The sequence below is a fragment of the Cervus canadensis genome, chromosome 22 (assembly GCF_019320065.1).
Source record: "Cervus canadensis isolate Bull #8, Minnesota chromosome 22, ASM1932006v1, whole genome shotgun sequence".
NCBI lineage: Eukaryota > Metazoa > Chordata > Mammalia > Artiodactyla > Cervidae > Cervus > Cervus canadensis.
In genome coordinates this window covers 46,036,251-46,052,715 of record NC_057407.1, presented here as the reverse complement: position 1 = coordinate 46,052,715, position 16,465 = coordinate 46,036,251, and the positions used below count along the sequence as shown (strand labels likewise).

At 45.4% G+C, this 16,465-nt stretch overlaps 1 protein-coding gene across 2 annotated transcripts in view; it reads left to right on the top strand.

Annotated features, from left to right (window-relative positions):
• The first annotated feature begins 404 nt into the window (after positions 1-404).
• The window catches only part of ENTPD3 (ectonucleoside triphosphate diphosphohydrolase 3), a 33,878-nt gene continuing 17,817 nt past the window's right edge, over positions 405-16,465 (top strand). The window contains exons 1-4 of one of the 2 annotated variants that reach the window (XM_043443391.1): positions 405-493; positions 1,291-1,342; positions 5,022-5,149; positions 13,277-13,394. In XM_043443391.1, coding sequence (XP_043299326.1) covers positions 1,303-1,342; positions 5,022-5,149; positions 13,277-13,394 — 286 coding nt within the window. In that variant the 5' untranslated portion in view covers positions 405-493; positions 1,291-1,302. Of the gene's footprint in view, positions 494-567; positions 988-1,290; positions 1,343-5,021; positions 5,150-13,276; positions 13,395-16,465 lie in introns of those variants that run through there. The other variant, XM_043443392.1, reaches the window with a different exon arrangement.

Sequence of the window (16,465 nt, the reverse complement as noted above, 5' to 3'; positions counted from 1 at the left end):
GTCTCACCCCCACCATTTCAGGTGTTTACAGGTGTCCTCCATGTCACGGAAAGATGGAGCACCAGTGCACACCCACAGAGTGCCTTAGTCTCTGCCCTGCCCTGATCCCACTTCCCCTCCACTGAGGCTTGGGGTAACAGTGGAGGAAACCAACAGTTAAGTCAAAAGGCTCTTGGCCTTGACATCAAAGAGGGCAGCAGTTAAAAGACATCACCCCCGCCCCACTTTTCCCAAGTAGGCCCGGGCGGGATCGCTAGTGAAGAGCCAAGGCCCGGCTGCGGTTCCCAAACCTCCCCGCCCCCACTCCGCATGACGGTGAACTAGAAGAGGGAAGGTGAAGAGGTGCTTGGCCAGGACCAGGGGGCGGGCCCAGGACACGGAAGCCCCGCCCTGTCCCCGCCTCCGCCCCGCCCCCGCAGGAGCCCCTGGAGCTCTGGCTGCCGGCGGGCACTGCGGCAGCGCCAGTCGCCTTCCTCCGGTCGTCTGCGCACAGGTGAGGAGTGGACCCAGCGTCTGAGCCGCTGCAGGAGTGGGAAGCTTCGTGGGGCTGAAATCTGGGAGGGAAGGAAACGGAATCGAATTCCTCAGGGGGCCGGAGGGAGGGACAGAAGTACGCGGGCCCCACGTCCTCGGGCCGTGGGGAGGTGATCCATGCGGCCCCCGGAGAGGTGGACGCGTCTTTAACCGAGCGCTTCTTCGGGTCCAAAGGAGCGCCGGGAGCTTGGATGCCTTGACTCTGTGGGGATTCAGTCCATAGTGGGGCCTCCTAGATCCTGGGGCGCTGGATGCTGGGGGCCCGACATCCTCTTGCAATGGTCGCCAGTCAGCAGCGACAGATAACTCGTCTTGGATCTTGAAAGAGCGACCTCGGGCTCGCGAGCCGCGAACACACAAAGAAACCTCCCTTGCTGGCGTGCTTTGAGAAAAAAGCCCTGCCTCAGACTGTGAATGTTGATAATAGGTTGAAGATTTGTTCTGCCCCAGGAGGTGTGTACAGGTGGGAAAATCTGCAGGAGAAGCTTGACTTCTTCGAAAATGTTTTTAATTTAAAATTTCAGCAAGTCTGTCCTTCCTTTTTGCATGGGGGGAGGTGGGGGTTGGCGAGAGATGACTCTAGAATATAAGCCCAGCTTTGGGTCTGCCTGGGAAGTTCTAGGTTCATCTGGCCCCCAGCAGGCTTTCCTTTAGAAGAAGTGAAGTGGGTTTGTGCTTTAACGCGGTGCAAGTTTTCGGAACTTCTTAAGTCAGGAACCAAGTTCGCGCCCTCATTCTATGTTCTCTCACCTGCAGCTGGAAGGAGAGATGTTCACGGTGCTGACCCGCCAACCTTGTGAGCAAGCAGGTCAGTATCACTCAGCAGGCAGCGAGTATGATTTTGTCACATCACCCAAGAATCCCAGCTTCAGCCCACAGGCTCTTTCATCCACGTCCCCAGCAAATGACGGTTTAACCTCTTTGGTGGGAGACTTAGTCGTCACCCGGCTTTCGCCACCGGCATAAAGTAATTCTTTTCCTCAAAGCCACACAAAACAAGGACTAGCATGCTTGTTTCGCTTAAACGGTTTTTCCGGTTTGCATAATCCATTAATTTGGCCCTTGTGGTTTCCCTTACCCAGCTGTGTGTAAGGTCTGCTTTAGAATATTGTTGATTTTGTGATGAACTGTAAAGTACTTGGAGCTTGTCTCTCTTTCCATCCAAGTTGCTGCTGGCCTGGTGCCTACAGCATCCCTTCCCCCTCCCCTCTTCCCTCCCCTCCCTCCGCCCCGCCCCCGCCATGGTCAGTGTTGTTACCACCTTTTACTGCAGGCACATGGGTAGAATTTGCACACACACACACACACACTTCTGAGCTTGTCCTGCCCGCCTGCCCGCCTGCCTGCCTGCCTCTGGAGCACATTCTGCAGCTGCTCTGTGTGGAAGCCTGGAAGGGTCTGGCCTCTCCCCTCTCGGGAGGCACCTGGTAATGACAGTGTTCTCCAGCCCTAATGACAGCACAGCTCTAGGCTGCAGTTCCCTAAATGAATGAGACCTGGTCTAGTCCATTTTGGTCTACGACAGGCTTTTCTGCTGGAGCAAGGCTTTGCTTAAAGTAATCACAGCTTTTCACCTGAAAACTGCTGAAGCGCAGAGGACTTAGGAGGCTAGGCTCGTGGCTGTGGTCAGGAGACTGCTTACGTATCACCCCCAGTTCCGCCCCATGGACAGATGTTCTTTAGTGGTACCCCTAAATTGGTATTCAAAACACTTTGATAGTTTAACACATATAAAATAACATCACACATGCAGAGTAACTTGTTACATTCCTTCCAAAGGACAAGTTTAACTTGGCAGATTAAATGTCTACCTTGTCTTGTATATAACTGACCTGGCATGTGCACTGTGTAACAGTTGATGCAAAAGTTTGCCTCTGTGGATAAACCGGTTTCTGTCTGGGTCATACCCTTTGATCTGGAATCACAGAAAAGTGAGGCAAGACCCCTCCAGAGGCTCTGAAGGTTAACGCCACAGTGGCTGCCCTCCAGGTGCTATGACAAATGATTCCGCAGTGAGTAACTTGGTGTACAAGTCGTTTAACACACGTGGGACCAGTTCTGTGGAATAGATTCCCAGAAGTGGGATTATGAGGCAGATAGTATACACATTTGCAATTTTGATACATTTTGACAAATTCCCCTCCAGTTCACTCCCAGTGACAAGGTAGGAGAATTAAGGCACCTTGGACATCAGGATGTGTCTGTGGCAGTATTTATACTGCAGGGGAATCAGATGAGGTAAGTTAAGAGTTGGCTCTTCTGAGATATTGAGACCTACTGCATGACTGACCTCCCCAAGTAATGAGCACTGTGATGTGACTGGATATTGAGGTTGAATCTGACTCTATATGGTATTAAATACATGCTTTCTTTTTCTTCCAAGAAAATATCCCTAGAAATAATGGAGTAGTAAAGAATAGCTTATGATGATCTAAAAGTAGATGTTCCAGAATAGGGCAGGTTCTACCCCATTGCTGTTCAATAGAACTTTCTGTGATGGTAGAGATGTTCTGTAATTACACTGTCCAATATGGTAGCCACTTTTGATTATTTAACACTTAGAAAGTGGCTAGTGCAACTGAGAAACTGTATTTTTAAATTTTATTTACTTTTAATTAATTTAAATACTCAATTGGTGAGACATATTTGGATTCTCTGAATTCAATGATCTTCTTCTTATGCTAGTGTTTATCATAGTTCAGCCATTTGAATGTCACCACTTATGTTTATGCTGTAATAGTTCTAACAAGACTATTATTTAGTCAATATTTTACTCTAATGTCTTTTTATCTTTAAAAAAATTAGGTATAAGTTATACATAGTGATAGGTAGTGGTGGTGGTGGTTTAGTCGCTCAGTCGTGTCCTAATCTTTGCAACCACATGGACTGTAGTCCACCAGGCTCCTCTGTCCATGGGATTTCCCAGGCAAGAATACTGGAGTGGGTTGTGATTTCCTTCTCCAAGTGATCTTGTGACCCAGGGATCGAACTCGGGTCTCCTACATTGCAGGTGGATTCTTTATGCTGGTAAATGCAGGAGACCCATGTTTGATTCCTGGGTCAGGAAAAGCCCCTGGAAAAGGAATAGGTTACCCACACCAGTATTCTTGGGCTTCCCTTGTGGCTCAGACAGTAAAGAATCTGCCTGCAACGTGGGAGACCTGGGTCTGACACGACTGAGTGACTTTCACTTCTTTAATATATAGTGAAATGGATAGATCTTAAGTTGTGTCCCTAAATCTGGTATTCTTGCCTTCTGGAAGGATTATGTTTTTAGAAAATGGACAATTTATAAGAATATTTTTTAAGGGAAATTGTATCTAAAGGAGCTGGTTTGCTGTGATTTTTAGTTTTTTTCCAAAGGATTTTGGAAAGTTTGATAAATTTTGAAAAATGCACAAACTCATATACCCCACAATCCTATTTAGATATAAGAGCATTTTCATTTCTCTAGAAAGTGCCTGCCCCAAACCCCTGTGCCATCACTGTTCTGATTTCTGTCATCCACCTGTTTTAGAGCGTAACATAAATGGGGTCATTTTAGAAAGTTTCTTTCCTTCTTTTCTTTTTTTTAAATAAATATATTTGCTACTTTATTTATGAAATTTTCATTAGCCCACACTGGTACGTTAAGATCCAAGTAAATATTTGCTCACAACCATCTAGTTAGGAAATATTAGCTTAAATTTAGTAAGTAAAAATAGTCCATTATGATACATTGTATATTATCATACAATGCATATAATTATATAATTATCTTTACTTAGAGGCTATATTTAGTTGAAGACAACTCATATGCTACTTTTTTTTGTTTTGCATTTACATGTTATGATTAAAATATAAAATATAAATACCAGAGATTACATGACCCCTTTGGGAGGGAACATGTGGATTGGGGTCTAGTTACTCTTCATTTGTAAAGATGTCTATGTCTTTACTATAGACACAGGGAAAATGACTGAGGTTGAATTCTTACTGGACACCCACATATCTTAGGAATTCAGACACATTACCATTTGTTTGACAATGTCACCATGTACTAAACTTTATAATCATTGATTGTATCTGAAATACAATAGGAATTTCTTCTTATTTATCCGAGATTATTTTTTTAATGAAATATTGTATCACCTGCTTTAATAGAAAACTCATAATTTTCAAATATACATTGAAATAAATGTTATTGGAAATCATCTCAGGGACAACCAGTAATATGCATAACACACTTTGGGAAATACCAGAGAGCTAGACTATGCACACCCTCCTTGCAAACGCTGTTTTAGTCCACTCTTTGGAGGAAAGATACTCAAATGGGTATTTGAGCCCAGTTGTAGTTCTAAATGTTTGGGTCTCAAAAAAGCCAGAGGAAGTGACTTATGCACGCAGCTAAGCACCCAGTTAAGCACCCAATTCACAGATTCTACGAAGAAGGGCAGAGCCCTGTTCCTGATTCCCCCTCATGTGTCTTCTGGGCTTCCTCATTTTAGGCCTCAAGGTCCTCTCCCGAACTCCAGCCATCATCGCCTTGGTGGTCTTGTTTTTGAGCATTGTGGTGTTTATGGCTATCACACTCATCCAGACACACCAGAAAGAGGTCCTCTTTCCAGGACCAAAGGTAGGTGTGAAGAGGTTGGCACTGAAGGGAAGAAATGGGCTCTGGCATCAATGACTCTCAAGCTGTGAGTTAGAAGAGAAGAAAATTCTTGCCCTTCCTCACCTCCAGCTGGAGCCAGGGAAAGATGGGGTAAGACCCAAGGAGAAAGACTGGACATGCTAGGTTTGTGGTGTTCGAGGTGACAGACTGATAGTGGTGACACCTTCTCCTAGGATGATGTGGTCTTGCTTTGACTCCTGACTTTTGGAACCAAAGCAGACTTTGTTGCCAACTTCCCTGGTGGCTCAGACGGTAAAGCATCTGTCTACAATGCAGGAGACCTGGGTTTGATCCCTGGGTCAGGAAGATCTCCTGGAGAAGGAAATGGCAACCCACTCCAGTACTGTTGCCTAGAAAATCCCATGGATGGAGGAGCATGGTGTCCCTGGGGTCGCAAAGAGTTGGACACGACTGAGCGACTTCACTTCCACTTTCACCAAAGATTTACCATCTTGTCAGTCTCCCCAGATGACCCAACCTTGCTCATGAGCAGAGACCAGGAGACCCAGGCTCTTCTTCTGGCCTAGCCTGGGTAAACAAAATCAAGGACCTGGAAAGTCTCCTTGATCTGTGCTGTGCTACGTCTCTTTGAGTCTAGAAGTATGCTTTGATCCCTCTGACTCCTCCCCCCACCAAAATTACTCTGGACCTCATGCTAAGTTCCAGAGACCTCTGTCAGCCTTGACAAAACCATCCCCCAATGGATGGACTCTGGTAGACAGAATTGTACGTGCCCTCTGCTTTGGCTGTAAGGGTGACAGGAGGTGATCCCCTGAGGGAATGTCAAGTGAAAGGTGAAGATAATCAGTGAGTCCTTCAATTATTTTGAGTAGAAGTCAGCAAACTTCCTCCGTAAAGAGCCAGACGGTACATATTTTAGGTTTTGAGAACCACTTATAGTCTATTGCATATCTTCTTTTCTTTTTCTCTTCTTATGACTCTTTAAAGCTATGAAAACCACTCTTAGATGGAGAGCCATAGGAACCATGTTATTTGAATCTCATTTAGTATTTGTCTTTGACCTTGGGTCTTTTCTATATCTTCCTGCTGTTAGGGACTGTTCATAGGCTATATTTGATATAGAGGTTTTTAAAAGATAAAAAGAACCGTTTTTGCCTTGACTCTGTGGTTGAGTTTGATCTACCATCCAGAGTCCACTTTGCTAAAGGAGTAGAGGAAAATCTGTTTCTTTTTTTCTGTCTGTCTGCCTTTAAATTAATTAATTAAATTTTTTTCTGGCTGCAAAAAGAAGCTTGTGGGATCTTACTTCCCCAACTAGGGATCCAGCCCAGGGGCCCAGCAGTAAGAATGCCGAGTCCTAACCACTGGACTGCCAGAGAATTTCCTAAAATCTTTTCTAGATAATGGAATTTTGTTCTTTTATACTTTACTTAAGAATCTCAGCCTCCCATGAATAACATGAATAAAAAAGAAAAATAAAAGCCTCATGCAGCTGTCCAGTGGTGAGAGGAAAACAAATTATCTGGCTGTCCAAAGACATTAGCTAAGGCCTAGAGAAGCTGTTTTCCCAAGCTCCAGGCACTGCCTTCCTCTATAAACTGTATAAAATCAGGAGTGCAACTAGAGGAAATACCATCTCCTTACTCTTTGTAAATTGCTAGTCAGTTGAGTGAGCATTTTTCCCTGAATAATCTCACTGAAATCTTGTGCCAGCTATGGAAGATGGACAAGCCCTGTCACCACCATTTTGCAAGTGAGGAAACAAAGGCTTGCTCAGTGGATGGTGGGACCAGAACCTGAAACCTGAACATTCCTCTACCCACCGCCAGGGCTCTCTTCATTTCCTTCCAACTGTTCCTTGATCCTAAGTTCTGAATAGGGAGCCCAGGAGGAGATACTGGCCTCTGATAGGAAAACATGTCCTCCTTTGCACAGGAGGGGAGGATGGGAGGACGGGCACAGAGACAGGAAGGTGCTGAATCGCAGGAGCGACTTGGGGGGCAAGTCCATTCTTAGACCCTAGTACCACCCTGTGCGTGCGTGCTCAGCCGCTTCAGTTGTGTCTGACTCTGCGGCCCTATGGGCCATACCCCGCCAGGCTCCTATGTCCACGGGATTTCCCAGGCAAGAATACTGGAGAGGGGTTCCATTTCCTCCTTCAGGGGGTCTTCCCAACCCAGAGATCACATCTCTTACATCTCCTGTATTGGCAGGCAGGTTCTTTACCACTAGCACCACCTGGGAAGCCCATTACCGCCCTTAGACCCCATAAATCAAAGGAACCAGCTCTAGCTGCACTCCAGGTACACCTCTCCATGGGACAAGGGAATGTGCCCACCAAGAGCCATGCTTCCCCTTCTAAAACATGCTGGGGACCCCAGAATCCAGGGTCTGTGTGGGCCTTCCCCTGAGAGCAGACCTCACCACTCACCTGAGGGGTGGCAAAGGGGCAGCAGCTTGCAGGGGGAGTAGACAGAGCATGGGCATGGTCTGTAGTCTGAGCTAGCCCACCTTCTACAGTCAACGTCCAGTGCATGAGGCTGTTCACACTGTGGATTTGCCTGTGGATGAGAAAAAGACTGGCGGCGGGGCGGGGGCGGGGCAGGACAGGGCAGAAGTCTTCCTTTATAAAAAAGGGTCTCTTGGGCCCTTCAAATGTGAGGGATGGGCTGGTTAAGACAGTTGTTTGGGGAGATGAGAGGTAAGTTCAAACTGGAGGGACATGGAGGAATTAGAAGACCTGAAGAGTAAACTGAGGAGAGAAAAGTGTGCACACCCAGAGCAGTGTGGAGGTGCTGTTGAAGGAGACCACACATGTTTAGTTCCACTGTGTCAGAGCGGTTTCCCTAGTCAAAGATGCCTGTGCAAGACTGTCATCTGGGGGTGACCCCAGGAAGCACTGGGGGGATGGAAGTGAGACAGAAGTGAAGGCAGTCAGTGGAGGGGCTGATACCCAGCAGGTTACCACTGTGGGCAGCTGGGACTGCCCTGGGAGCCAGTGCGGAACTCACCTCAGGGATGAAATCTGTCACGGGCATACAGAACACCTGCCTTACAGTCATCCGAGTCCAGGGCGTATTTACACACCAGCTTCCATTGGTCATCGGTTGAGGGCTGCTCCCTGGGGGACATAAGCTCTCTAGTATTTCTGGCATATTGTGAGCTCAGGTAGGCTAGGCCAATGGAGACAGCCTTCAGGCAGGTAGAAAGTACATAAGTGGACATCACAGGGGTGAGGTCTGAGAGCTTGTGGGTGGGGAACCCTCAGTGACTGTCACCCCATAGGTAGATTATTTTCATTCCCACTTTGAAAACGAGAAAACAGAGGAACAGAAAGGGCAAATAGCTTCCTGTGATTACACAGATTAGAAGTAACATAATTGGCATAGAAGGAAGAAAAAAGCAGAGAACAGTGGCCTAAGGCAAGAGTTTGGAAGGATCAGTATGTATATCCTCATTAGCAGACACAGTTCAGAGAGGGGATTTTTAATTTCTTCAGCCCCAGCTGTAGGAGAATGAGTTCTATGACATTGGAATATTGGCTCAGGGGCTCATCCTGTTTCACTGAGAGAGTTAGGTGTGAGAAAAGACAGATGTTGTGGGCCAGCTGAAGTGGAGTGGAATGACAGCTTGGAAAGGGGCCCTTCACATGCAGCTTTTCTCAGCCTGTCCAGACACCTGTCCTTCTGTTGTGCAATGTGTGCTGGGGATGGGAAGGGCAGTGTGGAAGTGGAGGCAGTGAATATTAAAAAAAAATGAAAAAAATATATAAATTTTTCACTGTTTATGTTTTCATACCTTGCTTTATCTTGCCTTTGCATGCAGCTGGTGGTTCTGAGGGGCCAGCTCCATGGTGGTCTGCCAATATAGGGAGCCCTGGAATGTTCCTCAAGACATGAGAGGTCAAGATTTCTAGCTATTAAATCCAATGTTGGCCCACCTGACCTTGTTTTATCTGAGTGTTCTATTAAGTTCAGTTCAGTGGCTCAGTCGTGTCCAACTCTTTGCAACCCCATGGACTGAGGCACACCAGGCCTCCCTTTCCATTACCAACTCCCAGAGTTTACTCAAACTCATGTCCATTGAGTCGGTGATGCCATCCAACCATCTCATCTTCTGTCGTTCCCTTCTCCTCCTGCCCTCAGTCTTTCCCAGCATCAGGGTCTTTTCAAATGAGTTAGCTCTTCACATCAGGTGGCCAAAGTATTGGAGTTTCAGCTTCAACATCAGTCCTTCCAATGAACACTCAGGACTGATCTCATAGAGTGGAACTATTAAAACTTAGGCAACAATAGAAATATCCCCAGTCCCTTTTTCATTGTTACTGGTTTGACCTGCTCTATCAGCTTGAGGAATAAACATGACAACATTGCCTTTGTTTTTCCCCCACCCTGCCGCTTTATTATCGTTAAGTCTGACATCCTCCTCTTGAGGTTTTACCTCCCAACCCCCTCACAGTTGCCTGGAAGCCCTGAAGCCTCTCAGTCCCATCTGATCGGCATCCCACTGCCACTGCTGCCTGCACCCACCTGGCGTCACTGGTGGAGAAGGGCATGCAGAGTCCCAGTTTCAGGGACCCTGCTTTTCTGCCATGACCTGCTCAGGTCACATTAGAGCCCAGGTTGGATCACACAACTCTCCAAAGCACAACAACCGGACCAGGCTGTGTTAAAACCATTTCCTTCTAACCCTCATCCATTCTCAGTCATCAGCCTGGGTATCAGGTACCCTGTGGCCCACCCGGGTTTACCTCTTGGAAAACAAGAGATGGGTAATTGGTTTATTCCTTTCTAGAAAGCCCTGGCTCCTTATTCACATTGGTCATTCTCCTCTCCACCCAGATCTGCATACCACTTAACTAAGAGTTTGCTTTCAAGGGTCTTTTGTCTGAACAAAGTCTGCCATACCATACCAGGCACCTTCTTACTAATCAGTCACCATGTTAAGACTTGTTTTTCTTCAACAAATATCATATATTAATGCATCTATATGGAATCTAGAAAGATGGTACTGATGAACCTATTTGCAGAGCAGCAATGGAGACACAGACATAGAGAACAGATTTGAGAACACAGAGTGGGAAGGAGAGGGTGCGACAAATGGAGAGAGTAGCATGAAAACATATACACTATCATGTATAAAACAGATATCCAGTGGGAACTTGCTCTGTGACTCAGGGAATTAAAACTGGGGCTCTGTGACAGCCTAGAGAGGTGGGACGGGGTGGGAGGTGGGAAGGAGGTTCAAGAGGGAGAGGACATAGATATACCTATGGGCGACTCATGCTGACGTATGGCAGAAAGCAATACAATACTGTAAAGCAATTATCCTTCAATTAAAAATACATTTTAAGAAAGACTTGTTTTTCTTGGAACTCAGTGAAAGTATAGGGGCTATGAGTACAGGTTTGAGAGTCAGATCCCAGCTTGATCCCAAGTCTGTGACCTTGGCTAATTTTACCTCTGTGAGCCTCAGTTTTCCCATCTGTCAAGTGGAGATGATGATAACACCCGCCTTATAAATGTGACCTTAAGGCCCTTTCTGTAATGCCTGGCATATTATAAGGTTCAGCAAATGTTTATTACTATCCCTATTCTTATTATTATAGTAAGAGTAATGATGATGATGATAAACACATCTAAGAAAGCTGATCATGTGATCTTTGCTTTTGCTTTTCCTAGACGATCACACAGTCCATGACCATGGGTTAATATGGAAGACTGTTTTTTTTCGGTTGACCCACTGAGTGTGTCTTCAGTTCTGCGTCAGGCCATGTGTTTTTTTCTGACAGTGCATTAAACAGAGGGTGCCCTGCTGCTTTTCACCCAAACATCACCCACTTCATTGAACTGAATGAAATTCATTCTCCTCTTATACCTTCCTCCATGGAACCACACTGAGTTGCACTGATCTAGGCAAATGAACTCTGAAAACCAGTTAAAGACCAATTTTTCCACTTTTGAAAATGCCAGTGAAAGATGGTGGGGTGGGGGTGGATTGTGTTAGTGAGAAGTAGCCCTGGGCCTGGAGGCTGCCCCTGTCAGTACATCAGCAGGTACCCAAGGGGCTGCCATTTCTCCTGCAAATCTCAGAGCAAAGTCTCTGGCTGCACCCACTGTGGTGAAAACTAAATCCCATTTTTCTGGAGTTACAAATGAAAGTGAACATTCTTCTTTCTTTCTGATCTTGGCCCAGGAACCCTAAGCGTTCTTCATGAAGGGTTGGAATAAAGAAGATTTGGGAATAGACAGTATGGTATCTTGTGGAGTGGTTGCCTTCTTATGCTCACTCTCCTCTCATCAGTACCTGGCCTGGAGGGGCTGGTGGAGGGGTAGTGAGCAGGCTGGCAGCAGAGGGAAGGAAAGAAAGCACTGACATGGAGGCTCAGACCTCTGGAGTACCTGATTTCCTTCAGTTTCAACCTGTGCTTTAATCTCATGGGGAGCCTCTGCCTGGAACAGATTGTGAACAATGCCTCCCTTGTTCGCCATAGAGGGGTGTCATGTCAAGATCCCAAACAACACGCGTCATCAGACTGAACAGCCAAGTTGAAGAGGCTGTTCAAGTTCAAATACCAGTGTACACAGCATGTTCTAAATCTTAATAGAATGGAGGAGCTGGAGTAACACTTTTTTATTTGCTCCTATTTCAAATGAAGCAAGTGTTCATGGCAGAAAGTTTAGAATCAGGGGATTGGATAAATGAATTACTGTATGTCTCACAGTCAATGTGATGAATGTCTTAAAAATCACGATGTCAGTGTTTTTACTGATAGGGAGAGATGTTCTTGATATATTTTTCTAGTAAGAAAAGAGCACTGGAGAAGCTTCTGTGTAATATAATCCTGTGTTGATTTAAAAACCTATGAAACATAGGTGTATATGTAGTTGTATGCACAGAAGACCACTGGAAAAGCTATATAACAAGGTGTTAAAACAGTAGTTGGGTTTGAGGAGTGTTATTCACTTTTCTTTCCTCTTTTTCTTGCTTTGTAATTTTATTTATTTTGCTTACTGGTTTTTCTATGTAGCCTGAATTTATCGAACAGCCAGTAAGCATCAGGCAGATGGTCTCCTATTTACTTCCGAAAGGAAGTTGTCTGCAGATGATGGAATCCAGAGAGCTTAGGTCTCTTACACAATATCGGAAAAGTAGGAATCCATCCGATTTGACCTGCCTCCAGAACCCAACGTCATCTTCCTCTCTGAGACAGGCTAGGCTAACTCAGTGGCAGAGGAATTGGGGAAAAGCTGCCATCCAGAAGCCTCTGATGCCCTAGGCTGACTCCAGCCCAACCAGATACTGACCTAGGTCAGCATAACTCATTCCCATGCCCCTTGGCTGCTACGGCATGCTCTGTCTTGGGCAGGCCTGGTCCAGGGCCTGAGCTGGGCCACACCTTCAAGCAAAGCTCTCTGGTAACTGCCTCAAGCTGGGTGATATGGCTGGCAGTACCCTCCTGTCCATTCTTCCACACATGAGTCACCAAAGTGAGATGATATATCAACAATCTTTTGTATTTTGGTTTTTTTCCTCCTTAAGTACTTCCTTCCATGGTTTCCTATTGGTTGCTTATTCCCAGGTGGATAGTCCTGGAAGTTTGGAGAAGAAACGGTAGCAGGTGACTGACTATTCATTTTCCTCCTGAGACCCAGGTGGCTTCTGACCTCCCGTACTTCCACCCTGCGGAATCTGGATGAAGGGAAACCAGGAGATTGTCTTTGCATGCACAATCCTTGGGGTACTCATCTTTAACCTTGGCTGCATTTCGGAATCACGACGGGAGCTTTAAGTACTGTGTGTGCCTGGGACAACTGACAGAGATTCTGATTTAATGAGTCTCAGGGTGTAGCCTTGGCATTGGGAGCTTCAAAAGCTCCCTAAGTGATTCCACTGTGAACCAAGGCTGAGAACTGTGGCCTGGAACACCTGACCCATCTCCTCCCCACCCCTCCCTCCAGTCAACAGAAACAAAGTTGGTTTGGAGAAGATAAGTTTTTTCTGGTCAGGTTCTATATAAAGGAAGCAGTGTGGGTTAAACTCTTGGGACGACTCAGGGTTCTCTGGGAAAAGGGGTCCTCAGAGAGGCTGAGCCTGTAATTAACTCCCCGTCCCCCTTTTATTCAGTATGGAATTGTACTTGATGCCGGGTCTTCCAGAACCACAATCTACGTTTATCAATGGCCAGCAGAGAAGGCGAATAATACTGGAGTGGTCAGTCAAACCTTCAAATGCAACGTGAAAGGTAAGGCCCAAGGGAAGAAGGGAGCATCCTAATGTCCTTTGGGAGGCCTGCAGGGGTCCTGAAATACTGTCTGGAGGCGAGGAGTGAGCACTGGGCTGGGCGTCAGGGAAATGAGACCTCTCGTTAGCACTGCTACTCTTCAGTACAGTGACCTTAGGCTAGCCCCTTCCCTTCTCTGGATCTCAGATTTCTCATCTGTAAAACGGGAGGCGGGGGTATCAAGAACTGTAAATGGTGTGATACAGATGCTGGTGAAAGACCCAAAACTTCTGTCAGAAACAAAGGAGAGTTTATTACTCACACAAATAGCTATAGCCCAAGGATCAGCATTTTCTTGTCCTGGTTCTCTGAGCCCCAATTTGCACAGGGTGATATAGAGATGCCAGATGGTACCTGCTTGCACAGTGGGTTGTATTACCAATAAGGAACCCTGGGATTAGAGAACCTGAAAGATTTATAATGGGCGCCTGCCTTGCTCTGGAGGGAAACACTATCCGTATCTTCTTAGCCTGCTTATTATGCAAATATCCCTGAACAGATAGTCCAGAACAACAGCAGTGAGTGCCTCTGCTCATAAGATATGTAGAAACACAAGAAATTCATGGAAAATTATATTCCAATAGGAAACTTATATTCCAGTTGGCTGTGTATGGTGGGAGGGGAGGGTAAAAAGAGATAGAGATGGACCATCTGTAAAAAACAGGCTTGTGTGGCTCTGTTCCAGTAAAACTTTCTTTATAGACCCTGAAATTTTGAATTTCATATAATTCTCAAATGTCACAAAATATTATTAAAAAAAAAAGTTCAACACCATCTAAAAATAATGCATGAATATCTCAGTTCATAGGCTGTATAAAAGAAGGTGGTGAACTGTATATGGCTAGGGAGTTGCCAACTCTGAAACAGAACGTTATCAGTGTCTTTAATGACCCTCCATGCACTTCCTGCTTCCTCCACAATATATCCTGAATGTTATGTTGACTATTTACTTGTTCTTTTTTATAGTTTTGTCCTTATGCATTTAGTTTTTCCTGGTTTTGGAAATGGAATCAAGTGCATATTTATACAATTGGAAGCAAACATTTATTCTGTAATTTGCTTTGTTCACTACCACTTGGTTTTTAAAATGCATCTCTGTTGCTATGAGTACCTGGTTCATTTTTCCCTGTTGAGGGATATTTGTATTTCCCTGGTTACTAATAAGGTTAAGTATCTTTTTATATATTTATGACTATTTCTGTTTCTGTGAAACGCCTGTTCATGTCTTTTGCTCATTTTTCTACTGAATTGCTTGACATTTTCCTATTGAGTTGTGGAATTCTTTATCTGTATTCTGAATATGAATGCTTTGCTATATTATTATTATACTGTTGCTAATATCTCTCAGTTTATGGTTTGTCTTTTTAGTTTTTCATGATGTCTTTTGACAAATAAAAGTTCTTAATTTTTACAAAGGTACAGTTATCAGTCTTCTGCCTTTTCGTTTGCTCTTTTGTATGTTTTATTTAAGAAATCCTTCCCTAACTTGAAGTCATAAAGATATTTTTCTATCAAAAGTTTTGAACTTCCCTGGCAGTCCATTGGGGATCACAGGTTCAGGCCATGTGGCACAATCAAAACCAAAAAGTTTTCTAAATTTGCCTTTTACAATTAAGTCTTTAGGCCACATAATCAAGCCCAGTGAGTGAGCGTGCATGTATGTGCCACCCTCTATAGAGCACTATGATTTTTGACTCGGCCTGGATCTTCCCAACCAGTGTACAGGATAGGTCACAGGGATACCCTCAACCCAGAGGATGAGTTAGACTCTGGGCCAGTCACCCCAAGCAACTTCCTTCATTTCCCTCAATAAGCTGCTCAAATAGAATACCCTCTTGCAGATCGTGGTAGAGAAAACGTTGGGAAGCAGAATTAGCCTTTCCCGTAGAGAGACCAGGAGTTGTCTCTGGATAACCAGGGTGCACTCTGACCATCTGCCCTTCCATGGAGGACAGCCAGGAGCTCGCCGATCCTGGAACATAGGTGTCACAGCTAGGGTCTTAAGGAGCAGACGCGCAGACAGAGGCTGGGGTGCAAGGGAGTGATGTGGAAGAGAGGCAGAAAGAGGAGGACTGCACAGAAAGAGAAGTCAGACTGCAACTCAGGCAGAGCTCCAGCCAAGTAGAGGTGTCCTGCACTGGGTATAAATGGTCTGAAATGACCGGATGGTGATTCCTCCTGTCACTGTCAGTTATTGGATGTTGCCAGCTTGGGAAGAAGGTGTTGACCAAGAGTTTTCTGCAGCTAAAGAAAACCCTGAAGGAATTAACATCTGAACACTAAGCCTTTATTTGAAGGGGCATCTGTGTGGCACTTCTCTTGGCTCCTCACAACAGGGAACTTTCGTGTCTTCTGAGAACCGCTTGCATCATTACCTGCACTTCACCAGCAGCAGCAACCTTTCTGAAACTTCAGCCAGAGATCCCATCTCTGTGCTCCTAACTTCTGAGCTATCTCTTCACTGTGAAGCATGAAACAGGATGCTTTTTGAGGAAAGACAGACCAGCCACTCCAAGCAGAGATAATATTGTAGGACAGTGATTAAGACATCACCCTCATCCCTACTATGAAAGCTCTGGAAACTTATCTGAGCTCTCTGCATCTTGACTCCCTCATCTCTAAAATAAAAAGCATAATAATAGTAATACCCACCCCACAGGAATGATTTGGATTAAATGACATAATATGTATAAAGCAGGTCCATGGGATTTTTCAGGAGTGGGTTCCCATTTCTTCCTTCAGGGGATTTTCCCGAGAGCTTGGCGGGCTACAGTCCATGAGGTCACAAAGAGTCAGACACAACTTAGCAACTGAGCACCAGCACATATAAAGCAGGTAGCAAAGACCTGGCATACAGTAGGCACTCAATAATTGTTAGCTATTAATTATGTGGCACCACACTTTAGAATTCCCAGTGGATATTCTTGCTAAGAGGCTGTCTTAACATAGTTGTAAGATCTGCCTCTAGCCCTGGGAGGGCAGTTTAGCCAAGTCAGTCGTGATGGCCTCAAACTGTAGGAAGAGGTGGCACT